Genomic DNA, 20115 nt, shown 5'->3' on the forward strand with positions numbered 1-20115 from the left:
GTTCTGTTTGCCTCTGACTCGGTTTTTACCTGTCTCTGTCTTTAAAGTTTCCCCTGTATTCAGGTTAGATACATTAGTTGCTGGCTATAAGGCGAGTTCTCTAGATGAGAAACAATTTGCTTTTTTTTTTACTAGATTTGCACATTCAAAATTTCATCTTACTTTATTACTTGATGGCGTGGAAGTTTTAACAGCACAATTTACTTCCTTATCAACAAGGTTCGCTTTAGTCATGACTGGGTGTTTCTAGATCCACTGGACAAAAATAAAAGGATATTTCTAAATATCATAATTAGTGCAAAAGGAAGAATATCTCTGACTTCTGATGCCACGAAGATGTTGTAATGTTGACTGTTCTAAAAATCTGAAAGAAGGACCATATACAAACTGGAAGCACTTTAAATATGTTTATTCAGCAGCTATGACAATCAGCCTCCAAAAAACTGGAGTCCCCTCTTGTTTCTGAACCGTGTCAAGTGATGAAAATGCCTGCTAAGAATATTGAAGCTACACAGTGCACTCCCTTTCTGAGAAACAGACACATCTAACAGGGATTAATCTCTTTGAAAGGCAAAGTATAAATATATACACTCTAAATTCACAACAACAGTTTAAACTCACTACGTTAATTCAGGTGGGATAACAGTGGACAAATCCACATCATGTAAACTGCAGTCGTAAAGTATCTCTGCTGTCTTCTCCTCAAACCCTGCCCAGTTTCGGTTTACATTCTGTGATCTGCCTGTCGCAGAGCTGAAGTACAGAAGCGCTGAAGTGTTGAGTCTCAGGGGCTGTGCACAGGACCGGGAGCGGGGCGGTAAATGTGTTCTCTACACGTTGCTCAAGGCATCCACGCCGGGAAGAACCTTACCTGTTAGCAGTTACAAAAATACCAGTCATGTTAGGAACCCCTCCACGCTCAAACAACCAAGCTTTACGCTTGCGATTGCAACATTTAAATATAGTAAAGAAAACAAACAACAACTGAAATTATAGGTTAGAAATGGAAGAGCTTGGCTCGACATGCACTCCTGTTGACCACTGTGGCTCCTGAGGCATATGGACCACATTTAAAGTGTTCCCCTCAGTAAATACCTTTTATGGCTGCTGTGAGTATCCAGAGCACAGCTGCACTCGTATGTCAGCTGACAGACTCTTAACGAACCGCAGAAATCAATTCTCAATTACTAATGGCACATCTCCATCCCAGTCTCCACTAGGGTGAGACCCAAAGATTTTTTCCATTAAGTTTGATGGCAAGCAGATTTTTGATTGGATCTAAGGAGCTGCTGCGTACTTCCTTTAATCCCCAGTGGCAGGTCAACAGAATTTTGGAGTGTGCCGTGGAAAATTTAAGAACGAATTAAAAAAAAGAAACAAAGCCTCAAGTCTTTTCCTGGGACTAAACCACCCAGATCTAGATATTTACAGGCCTCGTTCCAGCTGATGGAAGCAAGGAACATGGTCACCTTTGAGTGTGAGGGCGCTGATTATTAAAGTGTGATGTTTTCTAAAGCATTTTGTCCTACTTCAGTAATGAAAAGAGACCATTCTGGTTTTGCCTTTTTTTCAGAAAACCCACCTTCGAATGCTCAAGCTGTGTAGCAGTGCTGAATTTTAACACTGTTAACAACTCGCTAGTTCACTGGGCTTTTGGGGTTGGTTGTTTTTAATCTTCAGAAACTTTTCTAATTACTAAACTTCCGTTACATTTAAAAGATCGCACACGCAAACCCATGTTTTGGGCCAAAACTTAGACAAGTTTGTCCTTTTGAATAAATCGGTTGCAGAGTCTTTACCGGTAGCCATCTGCATTCTTTCCCTTTCCCATCACTCTCTAGGCAACAGAAACAAAAGCTCTGTCTCGCACAGAACTGCTGGAAACCAACAGCTGCAACGCCGTTTATCACACTTACTCTTCTGCAGAGAAGTTGACAGCATTAGATAATTTACCCACATTGGGAAACAGCTAATTACCAGAGGAAATGAAAACTCATTTAGAGTACAATGTAACGCATTAGAAGAATCTTGTAAATTCTCACCATTTTAAATTCCAAGTACCCTCGTGCAGGTTCGTAAGCGATCACTAGAGGGCTCCCAAAACCAGGGAATTTCGAACAATGAGTTGAAAAGGAGACTTCTGGCAAAAATTCAATACTATTCTGATGAGATTTCCCTAACAGAAACTGCACATTTTAAACATGTCTCAGGGTATCACCTATTAAATAGAACTTGCTCTCAAGGCCATTTTATTTTCTATTCCAGCATTTTTGCTGTCTGGGAGTGGCAGACGGTGCTGTTTGCCTCTCTTCCTTTAGGACTACAAAAAGAACACCACTCTGCTCAAAACCTACGTGCAACTCCCCAGAGTGGCACAGAAAAAAAGACATTCCCTCTATTGTTGTACTTTCTTAGATATCAACATATAGTAGAGCACCCAGAACTAAGATAAAAGAACAGTTACCCTCGAGCAGTTCCAGGCTGGCGCCACCTCCCGTGCTGACATGGCTGACTTTATCCTCAGTGTTCCACTTTGCACAGCAAGTAGCTGTATCTCCACCACCTGTAGTACAAACAAAATCAATGAGACAAACAAGAAATTCAGATTTTGTTCAGCTTAAGGGCCATGGTCTTGCTACAGGCTTGTCCTGCTCCCAAATACTCAGCATTAGCACACACAGCAGTTTTTAAAGCCCTGTCTCCAAGCTGAAGGACGGATAAAGTGTTAGAAAACAATTTAAGAAATATTTTTAACGCAGTTCCAGCAAGCAGAAGCTTCCTTGTTGCTTTTAGAAAGACAAGAGGAACACAACTGCTTACCAATAATGGTGATGCTGCCCTTTCCAGTTACTTCTACCACTTTGTCCATCAAGGCTTTGGTTCCTCTGGCAAACTTGTCCCACTCAAAGACACCAACCGGACCATTCCACACGATTTGCTTGGCCCTTCCCACAACTTCAACAAACTTCTTCACGCTTTCAGGGCCGCAGTCCAAGCCCTAAGACAAGGAGGAGAAGCCATAGATACCCTTCCTGCCGGCGCTCACCTCACATCACCACAGCCCAGCTGGGACCCTCAGAAACTTCCCCCTCGCCCCTCGGATATGAAGCAAGAGTTTCTCTGAATACTGAGAAGCAGAAGGATTTGTCAGCAGCTTCTGCAGCAGGGTGGGCCTGGTGTGGTATTTACCTTCCTAGTACAAGTAAGTAATTTATAAGTTGGTGTCAGACACTTGACACTTTGGTTAGAAACTTTTGCCAACTGTCTCCCAGTCAAAGAAAAGGGATTTCTACAGCATTCACAGCTGAAGTTTTTAGAAGAATTTTGATGATTTAATCCAAATCTCACAAAAGCTACTTCAGGATAAACAACAGGGCTTCAGTTTTATTAAACCAACACACTCTATGCAGCTTCAGAAATATTTGCAAAGGATGACAGTTACTCTTTCTCTACTCCTTTCTCAGAGGTGTCCTTCCCACCCCACTGCTGCCTGTTACTTCAGTCCCTTGGCTATTAAAACCTACCATCCAGCCAGCAGGAATGCCTGAAGCCACCGTGGCTTCCCCAGTCTGTGCATGCTCATCAAATTTGTCTGCAGTGATGAAGTCAACGGGCAGAGTAATCTTCACACCATTCTTCTCTGCCTTGGCCATCAGGTCCTTCACAATTTTTGATCCCTCCTCATCAAACAAAGAGTTGCCAATCTGAAGGAATTATTTGGGAAAAGTAAGAAAAAGGCGTTTGTTTAGCTACTGGTCATTACAACAAAGAACAGCTGCAGTCAAGCCAAACTGCTCAGACAGCAATTCTGGAATGACTGTTTTCTTACAGCACTACCTAGACATAAGCGGTAATCCCATTTTTGCAAAGTGATTCTCAAGTAATTCTCAGTGCCCTCTACTCTTGCAGAGAGCAAAGACAGCGAGTTCTCAATACCAGAATATATAAGGGACATTCTGCCCATATTCTTCACTAGGAGCAGACACAGAATTGCTCTTTTCATACCTCCATGTTGTTGAGCACTTTGAGGAAGGTGAAGGCCATTCCACCACCAATGATCATCTCATTGACCTTATCCAACATGTTACTGATCAGCTGGATCTTATCCTGAACTTTGGCTCTGGTGAGAGAAAGAAAAAGAATTAATAATGTGCCACTGCCCAGAACTCCTCAGATGGAACTTACTCCATAGCAATCTTTAGCTAAGACAGTACGAAGCCTCACAAGGACTTACTTCTTGGATTGAAGCAGAATTAACCAACTGGTACTCAGTAAAGGCACATTACTTCATATAGGAATGGTAGAGGATGCAGTAAATACACAAAAGTCTCCTGTCTTCCCTCTTTAATGCCATGTATGGAATTTTGTTGTTATCTGAACCAAAGCTACACAAAAAACCTTTGGAAAACAACCTTGAGCTAAACCTGGGCTGACACTCGGGAGACCTGCATTATAGTCCTAGTCTGACCATGCCCTGCTCAGTGACATTAGCCAAGACCATTTCCTCTTTGTGTTTCAGTTTCCCTATCTCTGAAACAGGGATAACAATACATATTTCATTAATAAAATGCTTTCAGATGAAACCAACTGACAAATCGGCACCAACAAGACTTTATTCCTCCAAACAAGTCGTCATTTGGTTCTGCACCCTCAAGTTTCTTTGCACACTGGCTGCTGCGGAAGAGCGGAGGCCCATCCAGCCACAGCAGGTCACCACTGTGTAATGTCAGATCGTGTCAACTTACAGTGCTGAGCCTGCAGGATGCTTGTACTCTGAACTGTGGAGGAAAGGTCACTGACAATGTTTCAGGGCCTTCATGTGTATCTAACAGCTCTTGTGGCTCATCTGTGCAACAAACTGCTGTGGACTGTCTCAGTTTGGGGAATATAAGAGGTCAGGAGATATGACGAGCAGACCCTGATATCTCATCACAACAGGGGATGTGGTCAGGTAGCTGCTCTCTAACCCATGTCTTATAGAGGTCTCGGGACTTATCTACAAGGTGAACTGTAGGTAGAGTTAAAAGGAAAGCATTTGTTTGAACTAAACCAAAATAACTTTTCATTGCTTACAAAAGAGTTAAAGAGTCAACATGTTCTTCAGTCTTACCCTCCAAGAATTGCTAAGAAGGGTCTCTCTGGACTCTCTAGGGCCTTAGCAAAATAATCCAGTTCTTTCTTCATCAGGAAGCCAGCAGCCTTCTGAGGCAGATTGACACCTACCATGGAGCTGCAGAATAAGAGTGAGGAATGGAAAAATTGTCATCAGTACAGATCTAAACACCCCTGTGTCTCACAGCGTTATAAAGCAAATCCTTCAGCCAGCTGCAGCAGTAAGAACAGCTACTACCTGCACGAAAACAAACACAAGGCTTGTTTCTTTTCCTAGTTTGGTAAGATGGCTGTACATACTTTCTGAGATTGATTTTGCACAGATATATTGATATGCAAGATATTTATAGTGTTAACCAATGATCCAAAACACCGGTGACCAACTAAGCATAGCAAGAACAGACTGGATTATGAAATCAAGCTTAAAGAAGACCACGACAGTTTGCAAGTACACGAATCTAAACACACTACATGAGAATAATCAATCCAGAGCTATTTAACTTCTGGAAAAGAAGTCTGCTGTAATTGCAGACAATTTATGCAAGTCCTAAGCAGGTGGGTTTTATATCTTCAAGGCCTAAAAAGTCAATTCAAGTCTTAAAGAGTTTCAGCTGTCTCCTGTTCCCAGAGGCAAACTTGGGCATACAGTGTTGACAACTGTTCCTGAGTAACAGATTTAGTGGAAGTAAACACAGCAGGATGATAATGGCACACACCCAAAAGTAAGTTAAAATTCACTGGGGGCAAAGCTGTTTGTGTTTCCATGGCTGATATCTTTCTGAAGTTCTGCTCGTGGAAGGAAAACGGATGCAAACCTGTGAGCTCGGTGAGCAGTTCCAAAAGCATCATTGACATAGACATCTCCCAGTTTAGAAAGAGAGGCCCTGAAAGCCTCCACTTTTGCAGGATCAGCCTTGACCTAAAAAGAGAGAGAACGACAAGTTTGTGCTATTCAGGAACACAGAGCTGATTCTGAAACTGAAGTCACCAATTTGACCTGTAAACTCAAAGTAAAGAAAGGTCAGCTTGAGATACTCGTCCATTCTTCCTGGGGGTCACTGCACTCCATATGCTCTTTCCCAGTCCAGCAGGAGCAACAAAGAGGTTTAAATGGTTTGAATTTGACTTTAAACTCCCCGAGACTGCTATTACAGGCCTGAGGATCATTCCCACTTCAAGTTTCCAGTTCATCACCAGAGCAGGAATGAACTGCAGCACTACCAACCTTTCAGTCTCTCCAGATTTCTCATTTTGTGGGGTGAACATGGGTAACACAGAAAGGGTGTGTACAGACAGGACAATGCTGAGATGAGACTAAACAAACTCATGCTCACTTAATGAACAAAGTGTAGTCACCAAGTACCACAGGTAAAAGGATGAGCTCCTGAAGGATTGATTTAGCAACTGCATTGAGGATTAACTTACAAGTACCCTGTGCACTACAACAGGCCACAGTGAAAGCAGTCAACATTGGAAAGCTGGAGATAAGCTTAATGTGTAGTGGGCAAGAACAGATGCATTTCTGTTAAAGGCTTTCTCTCCATCCTCCAAGCATCCTGCCACATCCTCATGGGATGGCTCGTACAATTCAATTTTCCTTTCCCACTACGAAAAGCCAGCAGAGCTCACTTTGACCGTCAGTGACTGTCAGACGTAGCTTACAGCCTCTTGCTCTTAAAGAACGGCCCAGACGGGCAGTCAAGGGATCACCTCTCCTTTCTGCTGTCAGTTCACCACCCAAACAAGGCCTCTGCCAGCACCCAGCTGTGACGCTGTGGTACTGATGGCAGGAACCCACTCTAATATATGGCACCATGGCTTTGGGCGCCGTTTTATTCCCACAGCCTGAGACAAAGGGACTACACAGATTATAGAACAAACTAAGTAATGTGAGAATTACAGAAATGCACAAACTCCTTTCATAAATCAAATTACATTATTTCTCCACTCTTTTCCCTGCCATCATATTGGCTTTCAGTGGCACGCAGTTCTAGCAGTGAACAATTGCTCAGCTCCTCATTGCCAAGCAAAGGCTTGCTAGTTCTCCGGGCTGTTTCTCTAAGCTACAGGAGACCTGTGTCAGCCCATAAAGGGCACCACACGATGTCAGCATTCCACCCCATGCGCTGAATCTGAAAGGAGCCAAGGCCTGCCTAAAGTCAGCGGGGTCACCATCGCTAAGAAAAGCAGCTGTCTGGAACAAGCATTCTTCCTGACCTTCAAGAAAATGTCAGAGGTGCAAGGCAGCTTAGTTCTAGATGAATACTTGTAAAAGCAGACAGGCTTATAAAAGGGTTTGATAACCCCTATGCTATAGAACGTTTAAGAATTATATTAAAACGCTAGCCGGATAACCAAGAAAGAAGCATTGTTCTTATGGCCCCAGTGGCAACAAACTATCTCCAACAGACCTTGCTTTTTGCTTTAGACATCCCAAAATAAAGCCTAATAAGCAGCAACCAACTTCCTGCACAGCCCTATTTTGCTCCTTTTTCCTTCGTTTACAGACTACACAACCTTTGGCAGAGTCACCTATAGCCTTTCACTCAAGTTTCCATGCAATGTAGGACATGGAAGTAAAATGCATTTGACTCAAACTTTTGCACAGCAGGATACAAGTGACTGGATATGTTGAACTGCAAGATCCCTGACATTCTTCTAAGAACAAATCCATAAACAGCATTTTTGACAGGCTGCTGGCTTGCTGATCCACAGTGAACAAGGTAGTAAGACCAGAGCAGGCATGTGTGAAAACTAGACTTGAAGTTTCACCTTGTTCCCTGAAGCATCCTTCCCTTTCCCTTCCTCTTCTACATGGAATCGGAGGTTCTCTAGCAGGATGATGGAGCCAGCTGCAGGATTGGCACAGGCCTTCTCCACCTCAGCACCAACACAATCCTTCAGGAACAAGACCTCCCTGCAAACACAAGATACACACCGTCATCCCCCCAGCGACCCCTCCTTTCAGAAAGCATCCAGGTTCACTGGCAGGGAGGGCCTGATGCACGTGGGACTGCTCTTCTACTTCACCTGCCCATGAGTGCTTTAAGCTCCACAGCTACGGGGGCCAAGGAGAACTTTTCTGGCATGGGAACACCATCCGGGCGACCCAGGTGACTCATCAAAACCACTGACTTGGCTCCATGATCCAAGCAGTGCTTGATGGTAGGCACAGCCGCCTTGATTCTGTAAAGGCAAACAAGAACAAATTAAAAAGGATTCCAGTAGAGTTCACCAGGCAGGCAGACTTAGTGACCACTTACACAAGAGCCCTGGGAGTTGTCCCTCAAAAATGACAAAATAAATGGAGCACAAGAGCTGGGCAGAATAATTACTTAAGTCCATTCCGCTTCAGGCATTCACAGGGTTCAGCCTGCCCCTCATCACAAGACAGTGGGGCATCACCACAAGTCAGGCTCCAAAAGGGACAACAGGCTCCTCAGCAACCTGTCCTGGCCAGAACAAACACCTATGAGACAAATTGCACCCCCAGAGCACAGCGTTCCCTGGGGAGCTAACCCAGCCCACGCTCCTCCCTGGGACACGGACAATCCTGACACACGGTCCAGAAAGCATCTACAAAATTCTTCATCCCAGCACATTCTCATATGTTTCACTGTTACCATCCATGTGATGTAGGACATGGAAGTAAAATGCATTTTGTAATCTAAATTCTGCTGGTTGCCTGTAGCCAAGAAATGCCAGGACACACTTGAACGTTACTGGGCCTCCTGGTTTCGTCTGTAATCCTGAACCAATAAAGAAATGACAGGAATGTTGAGCAGTAAGTGTATTGTGGTGAACAAAACTGGCATCTGCCTGCAAATGATAGACACGCAAGACAAGACACATGATATCGCTGTTTCTAAACCCCGTGTCTTTGTACGCTACACTAGAATAATTATTCTAACATAAGCCAAAAAGTTAATACAACTGCAGTGTAACCAGGAGGCAGAAAGTTTTCTGGATAGTACCAAATAGAGCAAACTTTCACACACAGCCAAAGGGATGTGGTTGTGAAATGGTCATAAAACTTCACCGATGTTTAAAGAATGAAGTTTAGGATCTGTATGATCAAGAGACTATTTTTCTGTATGGTTTCCACAGTAGCTACAGTGAGTAGCAGCACTGCAGTTAGCGTAGTTTGCTAATTGCTGCAGAGCAACAATTGTTGGACTTTCTCTGAGACACCTTTAATGTTCTGGTACGAGCAATGACAGTTTAATCGTGGTGGCATTCCAGGCACTGCCAACAGAACTGGGCTAAAATCAGAGAAAAAACGGACTTGGGGGCTTCCACCTGGGATGGCAATTATAGCTCACCTTTGATTGTTGGTTATTTTGTGATCCTTCATTGGAACATTGAAGTCAACCCTAAAAAAACCAAACAGAAACAGAAATAAAATAGGATAGAGTGAGGGAACCTGCCAGTAAAAGCAATGGCTAAGAATCAATGTTACAATCCGAGCAAGGCTTTTAGCTCTGCCTTGTACACAAGTTCCATTTTGAAATCAGTATGTTACTAACCCCTTCTGCTTGTAATATTAGAACACAGAGAACAAACATCTGGCAGAACGACTTAGTAAAGCTATGCCACCAATGCATCCTACTGCTCATGACCTCAGTACCAACAATATTGTAGCAGGAATTAAGATCAAACAAGGTCCCCACAAGCTTTTCATTTTAAACATGCTCTCAGATCACCAACTAGGAGCTTCCAAGGGAAAGGAAGCAAATAATGACATTGTTTTCTCTAACGAGGCCTCTCAAATGTTTGGTTGGACCATCATGGCAAGCAGACAGGCTCAAGGAAGCTGCCCAGTTATTGCCTCCAACTTTGAATTGCTGTTCTCTGCAGCCAAGTGCTGTGGTTTCTCCCATTCCCACTAGCAGCTCTGGTGTGGATGCAGAGGTGAGGTCCCCGCTCGTGCCAGAGGAAGGGAAGCAGGGAGGAGTTCCAGTGAGCTCCATCAGCCGTTTCTCACTAGCACACCTCGTGCCCATGTGCTGAGCAGCAGGACGCTGCGTTGCATAACAGCAAAGGCAGAAATTACTCACTGAGCTCCGGAAGGGAACATGTGGCTGACTGTAACAGTGTATCAGAACAAGGAAAGTGAAATATGGCGTTACAGTTCAACCTCCATCATTCTGTATCTATATTAAAGAATAACAAAATCCAGGAAGTTGCCTGAATTCTCTTGTAGCCTGCTCAGCACAAAAACCAGATGGAAAGAACGACAAAAGCTGCCAGCAGAACAGGAGTAGCTGAGCAGAAAGAAATTGAACTGGCAGCCCCATGGTACAGTGGACTAATGCTAGAAAGGGGAAAGAAAAGCACCATTATCGTGCTTTTGTGCTAAAACGAGAGAAGAACAGTTTGCTTTCCAGCAAAAAAGAAGTTAAAACAAGACTCTGCTCGCCCTTCTTCCCCACTGTACAACTGAAATCTGAGCTCCCCTTTGATCCTTTCTCCTCCCCATTCCCAGCTTCTCTGGAGGCTTTGACATTAGGACTGGAAGATAAGCACGTTATGAGCAGGCCACAATTATGATGAATATGAGAAGAAAAAAAAGTATCGATTTTAGTAGTACCGACAGCACATGGTGATTCTTTTTGGGGAAATGAGATGGAGGCAGGAAACACAAAGCTTGCTGTGTCACCTGCTCTTTCATTTGGTTTTAGTCGCTCATCACAGAACTAAAGAGACAGCTACGTGCATTAGCTGATGGAGACTGAGAGCTGGGTAAGCCACCCTCTGCCAGGACAAGGCTGTTCTCTGTAACACAACTCACAAAAGGAAAAAACAGACAAAAAACAATGTTACAGAGATAAAAAGATCTTTTGTTGCACCATATTTAGGAAGTGAATGTAAATTCTGAGCTAGCTTGTTCAGTACTCATTGCAGGGGCAAGTTTCTGGTAAGCAAATTTCTAGGGAACTACTTCAAAATAAGATGACAGAGATAGGAGATAAAGAGAACAAACTTGTCTAACACAGACTACAGGGAAGAGAAGTTATGATTTGGTTATACCTGCCTACTCACTGAGCAAGCTAACACATACATCAGTCACATGGTGTGACCTTGGACAAAGAACCCCACAAAAGGAGTATTTCAAGCAGGATGTATCATGTTGTACCTCACTGCCCTTATCTCCCAGTATTTGGCAGCGATTCCAACATTAGGCTTTCAACAGGCCTTGATGCTTTATAAATAAGCTATGAATTCCTACTTTAGAGTTTTACACCAGGACGTGCTGAATATCTACAATTCGGTTCTTGTTGCAAAAAAGCAGAATTATTATTTTATTTGGGCAGCTAGCCAGAGCAATGTTTTCTTTTTTTTACTATTTTTTTATTATTTTTTTATTACCACGCTTCTTGGATTTGCGGGAAGGCAAAGGAGAAGCGGGGGATAAGCTTTTCTTGTACTGCTCAATAATAAAATAGAAAAAAGGACTAGACTGGGCAGCCTTCCCCTCAAGCAGCCAGAGGCTGATCCACGTGGAGCGGGGTCATTAAGCGAGGCAGAGCCGGGCCGGGGCTGAGCGAGCCCTGGGGATTTACAGCCCGCCCCGTCAATCACAGCCCCCGCACGGGAAACGGAGCCGTGTCTTCCACGGGCAATTCGGGATGCACCGCGGCCTTTACAACAGCCAGTGCAAGAAAAAGAAATAATTAAAAAAAAAAACACACAAAAAAAACAGGGAACCAAAACGCCCCAGGAAATAATTCACCCGGCTCAGCCAAGAAGCCGCCGAGGGCAGAGATGAGCGGCCGCTGCCCCGGGAAAGCTACGCGGAACCCGCCCGGCCCCGGCGAGGCGGGTGCGGCAGCCCAGGCCCGCGGGGCCCGGAAGGCGGCGGGCGGCTCCCCCCACCCCTCCATGCCCGGGGGGCAGCGCAGCCCCGCGGCCTCCCGCCCCCGCTGAGGCCGCCCCGGGACACGGCCACGAGGGGCAGCGGCCCCGGGGCATCGCCGCGGCCCGGCCGTTCTTCCCCTCACCGCCCGGCGGGCCGCAGCTCCTCACCTCATGACGACCCGCTTGCCCTTCACGTCCACCTTGTCGAGGGTGAGCTTGTTGGAGAGAGACATGTTTGCTGCCGGCGCGCTCCGCTCTGACCCGCCGCCCCGCTTCGCCGCCGCCCGCGCTCTGCCGCAGCGGCCGCCAGCACCGCCGGCAGCCAGCCCGCCCCGCCCCTACCCCTCAACGATTGGGCCGCGCTGCCCGCCGCGCGTCGCTACTGGTCGAGCCGCCTGCCCATCAGCCGCCTGCCCGCCCCCGCGGGAGGCCGGGCTGCGGCGGGAGCGGCGGTCACGTCCCGCACGGAGCCGGCGCCGCGCTGCGCAGCCCGGGGCGGAGCCTGCGCGCCCGGTCTGGGGCGTTCGGGTTCGGGCAGGTCCTGCCTGGGCCGGCCGGACCTCGGGGTGCTGGGAGGCGGTTAGAGATCCAGCCACGAGTTAGAAAATACGTTTGGCTAGAGAACAGAAATAAATCAGCAAGCACACCGTACAAAATAACTGGAAAATAAGGCACAGCAGTTCCTGCAGGTGACATAAACCTGCCTGGCCACACAGCAATATTGTTCTTCCAGCTTGTGGAAATAATCACCTCTTCTCGTTTCCTCTTTACTTGATCAGATTTCACGGAAATAAATCTTCTTCAATTTCCAATCTCTAAACATCCAAGTTAATAGTTCTGGATCTTATTTGAGGGCAAATTATCCATAAATGTTAAACATGCCTCAGTTGGTCAGGATCCTTCAAATGAAGGACAGACACCTATGCAGCCGATACACAGCTCTGGCATCTCAACTAAAAGACAAACCCCAGCATATTTTTAAATGACCTCTATAGATTCACGCTTTTCAATAAACGAAACCAACTGTTTAAAGGGATTCTTTCCAGAGGCATGGTTTGTGTGTGCTGCCAGAAAATTGCCTGTCTCGATGTATGTACACATATGTATGTACACATATGTATGTAGTCTATAATGCAATGTCATGGCCTGTATGTTGGATGAAAACAATGCAAAACAATGGACTGTGTGCTGTATGAAAAGGGAGCTCGTGATCTGTTCGTGTTATCTGTAGGACAGCTGGGCCTTTCTGTTTGCTGGTGGGTTTATTTTTTGCCACACTCACTAAGTATACAGGCAGCACACAGAAAATTGTGGTGGCGAGCCGAGAGCCTTACAAAATCAGGTTTTCACTGACAGGAAGGCTAAATTGAGGGGCACAGCCTACAACAGGAAAGAGAAGTGAAGGAAATAACAGAAGAAAATAAGTGTGCACTTAAAAGAAGTACAGCACACAGATATGTAAAGAGCCAAACTAATGCACAGCTCTGTAAACCAGCCCTGAACTTGCAACAGCCTCGTAAGGGTCCTTGTAAACCAGAGGCCATGGATGCCACTCGCAGTGTCACCGGTGGACAGGGACATCTGAAAGTATCAACGGCAATACAACACCCACCAAAGGACAAGAGTCAAATCCTAAACCGGTCCTGAATCCAGCCTGCTCCATTTCCAGGTCCTCTCCCAGGGTTTGTTCCAGGTTTGCTCTCTGGGGAGCAGGGATCCCCCCACAGCTGCCGAGAGCCGCTGGTACCCCCAGAGTCCAAAACACAACCCGCAGCAGGTGAACAAACGCTCACATTAAAGGGACTCTTGAGTGTGAAGATAAGGAAGCGGTACTCGAGATCCACCGGAGCTGTGTCTGTTTAACTGCTCTGAAATGAATTTGTTTCCTTCTCCCTGTTCTACTTTGTGCTGTGCTGCGTTCTTCAAAGGCAACGGTTGAGTTCCTCGGTGCTGACTCAGAAAGGAAGGCTCCTTTCCACTGCAACCCATAACCACACCCTCGCAGCACCTATAACTTTCCCCAGTAAATGGGCTCATTCATTAGTACAAGGTTTTATTTTATAGAGCTTGCATGCCACCTCCTAGGGGTGAAAAAGTATAGAAGAGAAATGTCACGGTACGTGGCATGAGCACAGTAACCTGAGCACCCCCGGTAATGTAAGATGGAAGAGAGCTGGGCAGCACAGCTGAGCAGGAGAGGGGACAGTGGGACACTTGCTGATCCCCAGTTAGAAGGGGGTGTTCAGGAATAAAGGATTAAGCAAGCCATAAATAAAAATAAATAAACAACAACGACCAAGAACACTTTACTCAACGGGACTAGCTCCACTATGACAATATATATCCGATAGGCTAATGTACGAGAAATCTGTAGAACTGCAGAGAACTTGCGGTAATTCCAGATGGGATACAGCCAGGACACCGGAATTTGTGCTTTATAAAGAAGCTACAAATAAAGGGTAAGTATTACAGTGTTTGAGACTCAAAGCTCATTTCCCCACCTGAGTCACCTTTCTGTCCTTCGCTTCTGTTGGGAAATATTTAGAATATGCTGCAAATATTTAAAGAAGAAAGCCCATGTAAACAGTTCATATGCTGTACTTATAAATTAACCAATAAAGCAAAGCCAGGAGGGCGAAGGGCAGGTGAGAAGGATCTGGCTTTAGACGTATGACCATCCTGGAAGTGATTTCTAGGAATACAAAGCAGCAGCTGTACTTTGACACAGCTCTCGCCTGCACCGTCCTGTCTGCCTCCTTTAGCCAAAAGGAGCGAGACTGGCAAGTTCAGACAGAACCTGGGCTGTGGTGCGCGGGCCTGCGTATTTATGTTCTATAACCACTGTCTGCATGTTAAGCTTCTACTTAAAATCAGGTTTCAGCAAAAGCCTGAAGTTTCCTTTGCACCTTGAAGTTCAAACACAGGCATCTTGTAGGAAAGAAAAGAAAGCAATTGAGAGAGATGGAAGAAATTTAGGAGGTAAACTGAGAAATAGCTGTTTTGTGTTTTTTCCCCCAAATGCTGGCTCTAAGCCTTACCGCCTCGACTTCAGAAACAGAAGAGCACCGAATGAGTCCAGAGCAACACCATTTGTGCTAATAGGCTTTTACATGTATCACATATTTCACTATGGGGTTTTAATACTACAGTTTATAAATAAGATTTTAAAAAGTATTATTTAAAACCTATTGAATTTATTTGTAATACAGATTTTCTTGAATAATTAGAGCTGATGGTGTTTGGGGCATGTATTTCAACATTCAATATAAATGTCAGACACATGCCCCTCCATCTTAACTGCACATTTATCTATTTTAACTCAATCAGCTCCAATCTTTCGCTTTTGACCTTTAGCACTGCCTCGTTAAAAAAAGAACAAATTAGTCTAACAATAATCACCAACTAATAAAGAGACAAATCTGCAGCTACGCCCTCTCAATACGTTTGCCTTAAACACAGTAAACCAGAGGTGAGAGTGGTTTGGGGCACCTGCTCCCCAGCTCCGACCCACCCTGAGGCTGCTGCTGGAGCCCAGGAGCCAGCCCTGCATCCGCGCATCCTTGCATCCGCGTATCCTTGTGTCCCTGCATCCGCGCATCCCTGCATCCACGGATCCCTGCATCCGTGCATCACTGCATCCCTGCATCCACGTACCCTTGTGTCCCTGCATCCGTGCATCCCTGCATCCGCGCATCACTGCGTCCCTGCGTCCGTGTATCCTTGTGTCCCTGCATCCGCGCATCCTTGTGTCCCTGCATCCGTGCATCCCTGTGTCCCTGCATCCGCGCATCCCTGCACCCGCGTATCCTTGTGTCCCTGCATCTGCGCATCCCTGCATCCGCGCATCCCTGCATCCGCGCATCCTTGTGGCCCTGCATCCGCGCATCCTTGTGGCCCTGCATCCACGTATCCCTGCATCCCTGCATCCACGCATCCCTGCATCCGCGCATCCTTGTGGCCCTGCATCCGCGCATCCTTGTGGCCCTGCATCCACGTATCCCTGCATCCCTGCATCCACGCATCCCTGCATCCGCGCATCCTTGTGGCCCTGCATCCACGTATCCCTACATCCCTGCATCCGCGCATCCTTGTGGCCCTGCATCCACGTATCCCTACATCCCTGCATCCGCGCATCCCTGCACCCATGCATCACTGCATCCCTGCACCCTTGCATCCATGCATCCCTGCATCCCCGCACCCTTGCATCCACGCATCCATGCATCCCTGCATCCGCGCATCCCCGCACCCTTGCATCCACGCATCCCTGCATCCCCGCATCCCTGCATCCGCACATCCCTACCACTTAGGAAGTTCCTGGAGTTTTTAAGAAACAGGACCCTCTAGGGGAAGGGTGGCGAGAACTCACTGGGAGATGTCAACGCTCTATTGCCATTTCTCTGTGGTTTCACGGTTCCTGCAAGGCCTCTTGGCAAGCAAATTGCTCCCCAAAACTCTGCCGGGTGCTCTTGCTGTGCCCTTTTGCTATTTCTAGTTACCTGATCCACTCATAGGTTTTCTGCTTCATCATGTTTAAGTGCCTTTCTTTAGTTGTGCTTTCTTTAAACTTTGGAACTTGCAAGTCTGCTTTGTTAATTTGTAATTCACTCAGTTCCCAAGCCACCGAGCACTGAAGGAATAAGCAGATTTTGTCTTTTTCTCCTCCGTTTCTCTCATACTTCTTTAATGAGGGCAGTTTATTACAGCACAACCCCAAATTTGGGTTGTGGAGCTGACACCCCACTGAAGAGTCGTCCCAGCACAGGTAGATGAGATGAAATGGCAGGAACCTCCGGGTCAGTTCTGCTCGGCTTTTGGCTCCTGAAACTACCAATGGGAAGCAGCTCCTTGGAGAGGAGATCAGGCCTGGCAGACAAATATATCACAGAATCACAGCATCCCAGAGTGTCAGGGGTTGGAAGGGACCTGGAAAGCTCATCCAGTGCAATCCCCCATGGAGCAGGAACACCCAGATAAGGTTACACAGGAAGGCGACCAGGCAGGTTTTCAGGCTATTCTGCATTCACCATAAACGTCAACTGAATTCCCCTCCATCAGCGACCATACTCACTTTGAACTTGAGCTTTTTACAGCAGAGGACTTTCATTCACATGTTCTGTAAGTTATCAGGCAGCTGTGGCTCTGTGGAATTAGCAAAGCCTTAGAGAAACGACAAGGGATTCCTTAACAGTGTGCATGCACAAGTCAGCTTTTGCCTTTTTATCCTAAAGAAAAGGTGGAGTTACCTGCTGGGAAACGTCTGTGCCCTTCAGGACGCGGCAGAGCTCTGCATGTGATGGCAAAGCACTCGCTGCACCGACCAGCACCAGGCACCCAAGAATCACACTAAAGAATCTGGCTCTATACACACACAGTCTCTCTATTCTTGCAGCTGAACACGTGTGTGTACAGCTCACAAACTCCACTTAAGAGATTCATTTTAGGGATGTGCTTAATGGGATAAAAAGCCCCAACATCTTACCTCTTCGGAAGTTTTCATTCACAACCCAGTAGACGTGATAGAAATTCACAGTTGCTGCTTAAATTATCTGGTCAACTGGAAGGAAAAACAAAACCAAAACCCACCAAAACCCAGACAAATGAAAAAGAAAACAAGCATTGGCAATAGCGCAGCTCTGGTGTCAAGACAGATGCTGAATTTTAAATCAAAGCTTGTCAAACTGTCCTGCAGAGATGCTTTCTATAAATGTTATTTATAAGAAGGACCATGGTAAGGGAAGATAGCACAGGCATAGCAAAATGAGAGTGTGCAGGTGAATGGATGCGAGAGTTCGGCCCCCCCTCCCACAGGTGTTTGCTGCCACCAAGTGATGGGATGCAGGCAAGAGGCTGCAGCAACACTGAGATCAGTGGCTTGCAACAGAATTTACTCCATGACAACTCAAAATTTTCACTTTAGAAATATTATTGGCTTGCCAGATTTCAGAGAAAGAGGCATTTTCAAACCCCAGCAGAGCCTGAATAATCTCTAATTCTCTATCTATTAAACTCGGTATTACTTGAATCCTAGGTGATGTACATTGGCCGGATGAATGCAGAGATTTTTGTGTCACACCTTTTTCCCCGAGAACATTTGACACAAGATTTGGGGACTCTTGGTTATGTAATGAGGTGGTTCTGGTTTGTTGTTGTCGTGTTTTGCGTTGGGTTTTTTTGTGTGGTACACTTGTGTTTTTGTTTCCCCCCACCCCTTAAACACAGGTTCTTATAAATAAGATGTTTCCATGAGTCGAGCTCAGGGCCTCCAGATCAACCAGCGATCTTCCCTGAAACCACAGAACCTTCGACAGATAATCTTAAGATCCAGATGTGTTAAATTAGGCGAGTTTTCTGTTCAGAGAAGTCGTGCAGCTTCACATCAGGATAACTGACTTGGGTATTTCTTTTGCCAAGATGCCAGCATCTGGGAAGCACAGCTTACAAGGGAAATGCTGTTGTGTGTTAAATAACAGACTTGCAATTATAGAAGATATCTAACACCACCAGCGACGTCAGATAATGTTTTTTAATGCATTCATAGCTAAAATAGACTGATTTGAAACAAGAGGGTTCACACACTCTCTGAACCCAAAATAACTGAAAGCCTAAGTTAAACAAAACTAAATGTTTCGGTTGCTATTTCTGCGCAACAAGCCTGTAATTTTCAAAACCATCAGTGCTATAAGCTGTAGGTTTCCACACCTGTTGGGGCACATTAGGCCAACGAGAGTCAGTCCAAGATGATGAAATTACAGGGCTGTGTCTCCATTGAAAGCAAAATTCTTCATCTTGGAAAGACTTGGATGCAAACTTATCTTTCTACACAGTGAAGACAAAGACTCGTTCTGCCTAAAATTAGTGGTCACTAAACATGTCTGTACAGCCGCTGGGATCTCCCATGTCTTGCTCATTTAGAGATAGCTCAGATACCCACCTCTGCGTTCCCGCTCCCAGCAGCGTGGACTCGTGACTCTCTCCCTCTCCAGCGTGGCAGGATCTGCCTGTCCAGCTCCAGCCAAGCAGCAAATCATCTGAGACATAGGAGGAGGAGACATGAGATGGGCATCACCCCCTAAAACCCTTCGCACCACCTCCAGGTGAGACCAACGCAGCATCAGGCAGAGAGGAGCTGAGGTCCCAGGTGAGAGAGGGGATCTTGGCAGGAATCTGAGCCACCCAGGGTAATCAAGAAGGAGCTCTTCTTGTGGCAGCACCGTAAGAATGACACCATGGAGCTCCAGAAGCCACCACACAAGCAACAAACCTGTTTTGTCCAAGACATTTGTCATTCCCTGCGTTCTCTTGGCAGCGACCAGCTGAGGAGAGAGGGTGATCTTCTGTGATCTTCCAGCCGCTTGGATGATAAAGGAAGATCAATACTAACATGACTATCCAGATGGTCAAAGAAGAAATAATATTAACATCATTAAACCACAGCCATCAATCAAAACAAGGCGGCCTTGACGGGACTGTGTGTTTGTGAAGGAGTGATGGCCCAGGCTGGCGAGAACGACATCTTGGGCCAGAATACCATCCCCATATGTATGATGTGTGAATGTTGGGCCCGGGCACATGTGTTTGGAATAATACTTAAAAAAACAAGCAAACAACACCCTGTTTAACCTCTTGGTCCAGGCCTGTAACTGTAAAGCTATACATTAAGAAAGGCTGATTAAAGAAGGCTCAGCTCGGCTCACCTCTGCCTGGCTCTGCTCTTGCTGCTAACAAGAACCCTGGGTCTACATCTCCGCGTTTCTGTATGTATCATTCTTATCACCGCAATCTTCTGTTTCTGCTCCTCAGGGCTTCAAACACCGTTCAGGACAGCACCTGGGCTTCGATTTCAAGCCAAATGATGATTTTGGGGGTGGGAGCCCGGCCATCTCCACGAGAGAAACCCAGGAGCACTCACATTGAGTTTTCCCCACCACTTCACGCTTGGCACTTTTCTCTGGGACACGGAGTGGCTGTAAAACCACCAGCCATCAGCCAGACTCTTCAGCAGCGCCCGTGAAAGAACGAGCAATAGCACCATAGAATGCCCCAAGCTGGAAGGGACCCGCGGGGATCATCCAGTCCAACCCCTGTCCCTGCACAGGACACCCCAAAACTCACACCGTGTGTCTGAAGAGGCAACAAGCACAAATT

At 46.1% G+C, this 20115-nt stretch overlaps 1 protein-coding gene across 1 annotated transcript; it reads right to left on the reverse strand.

Moving 5' to 3' along the window:
- Positions 1–454: 454 nt before the first annotated feature.
- Positions 455–12223, reverse strand: PGK1 (phosphoglycerate kinase 1). The gene is made up of 11 exons (XM_080352832.1): positions 12139–12223; positions 9435–9485; positions 8143–8298; positions 7885–8029; positions 5928–6031; positions 5111–5230; positions 4006–4120; positions 3525–3704; positions 2821–2998; positions 2465–2563; positions 455–871 (listed from the first exon to the last, which is right to left on the reverse strand). The coding sequence occupies exons 1-11, from the start codon at positions 12201–12203 to the stop codon at positions 831–833; spliced, it is 1254 nt and encodes a 417-aa protein (XP_080208958.1). The 5' UTR covers positions 12204–12223; the 3' UTR covers positions 455–830.
- Positions 12224–20115: the final 7892 nt, after the last annotated feature.

The sequence above is a fragment of the Nesoenas mayeri genome (assembly GCF_963082525.1).
Source record: "Nesoenas mayeri genome assembly, chromosome: 13".
NCBI lineage: Eukaryota > Metazoa > Chordata > Aves > Columbiformes > Columbidae > Nesoenas > Nesoenas mayeri.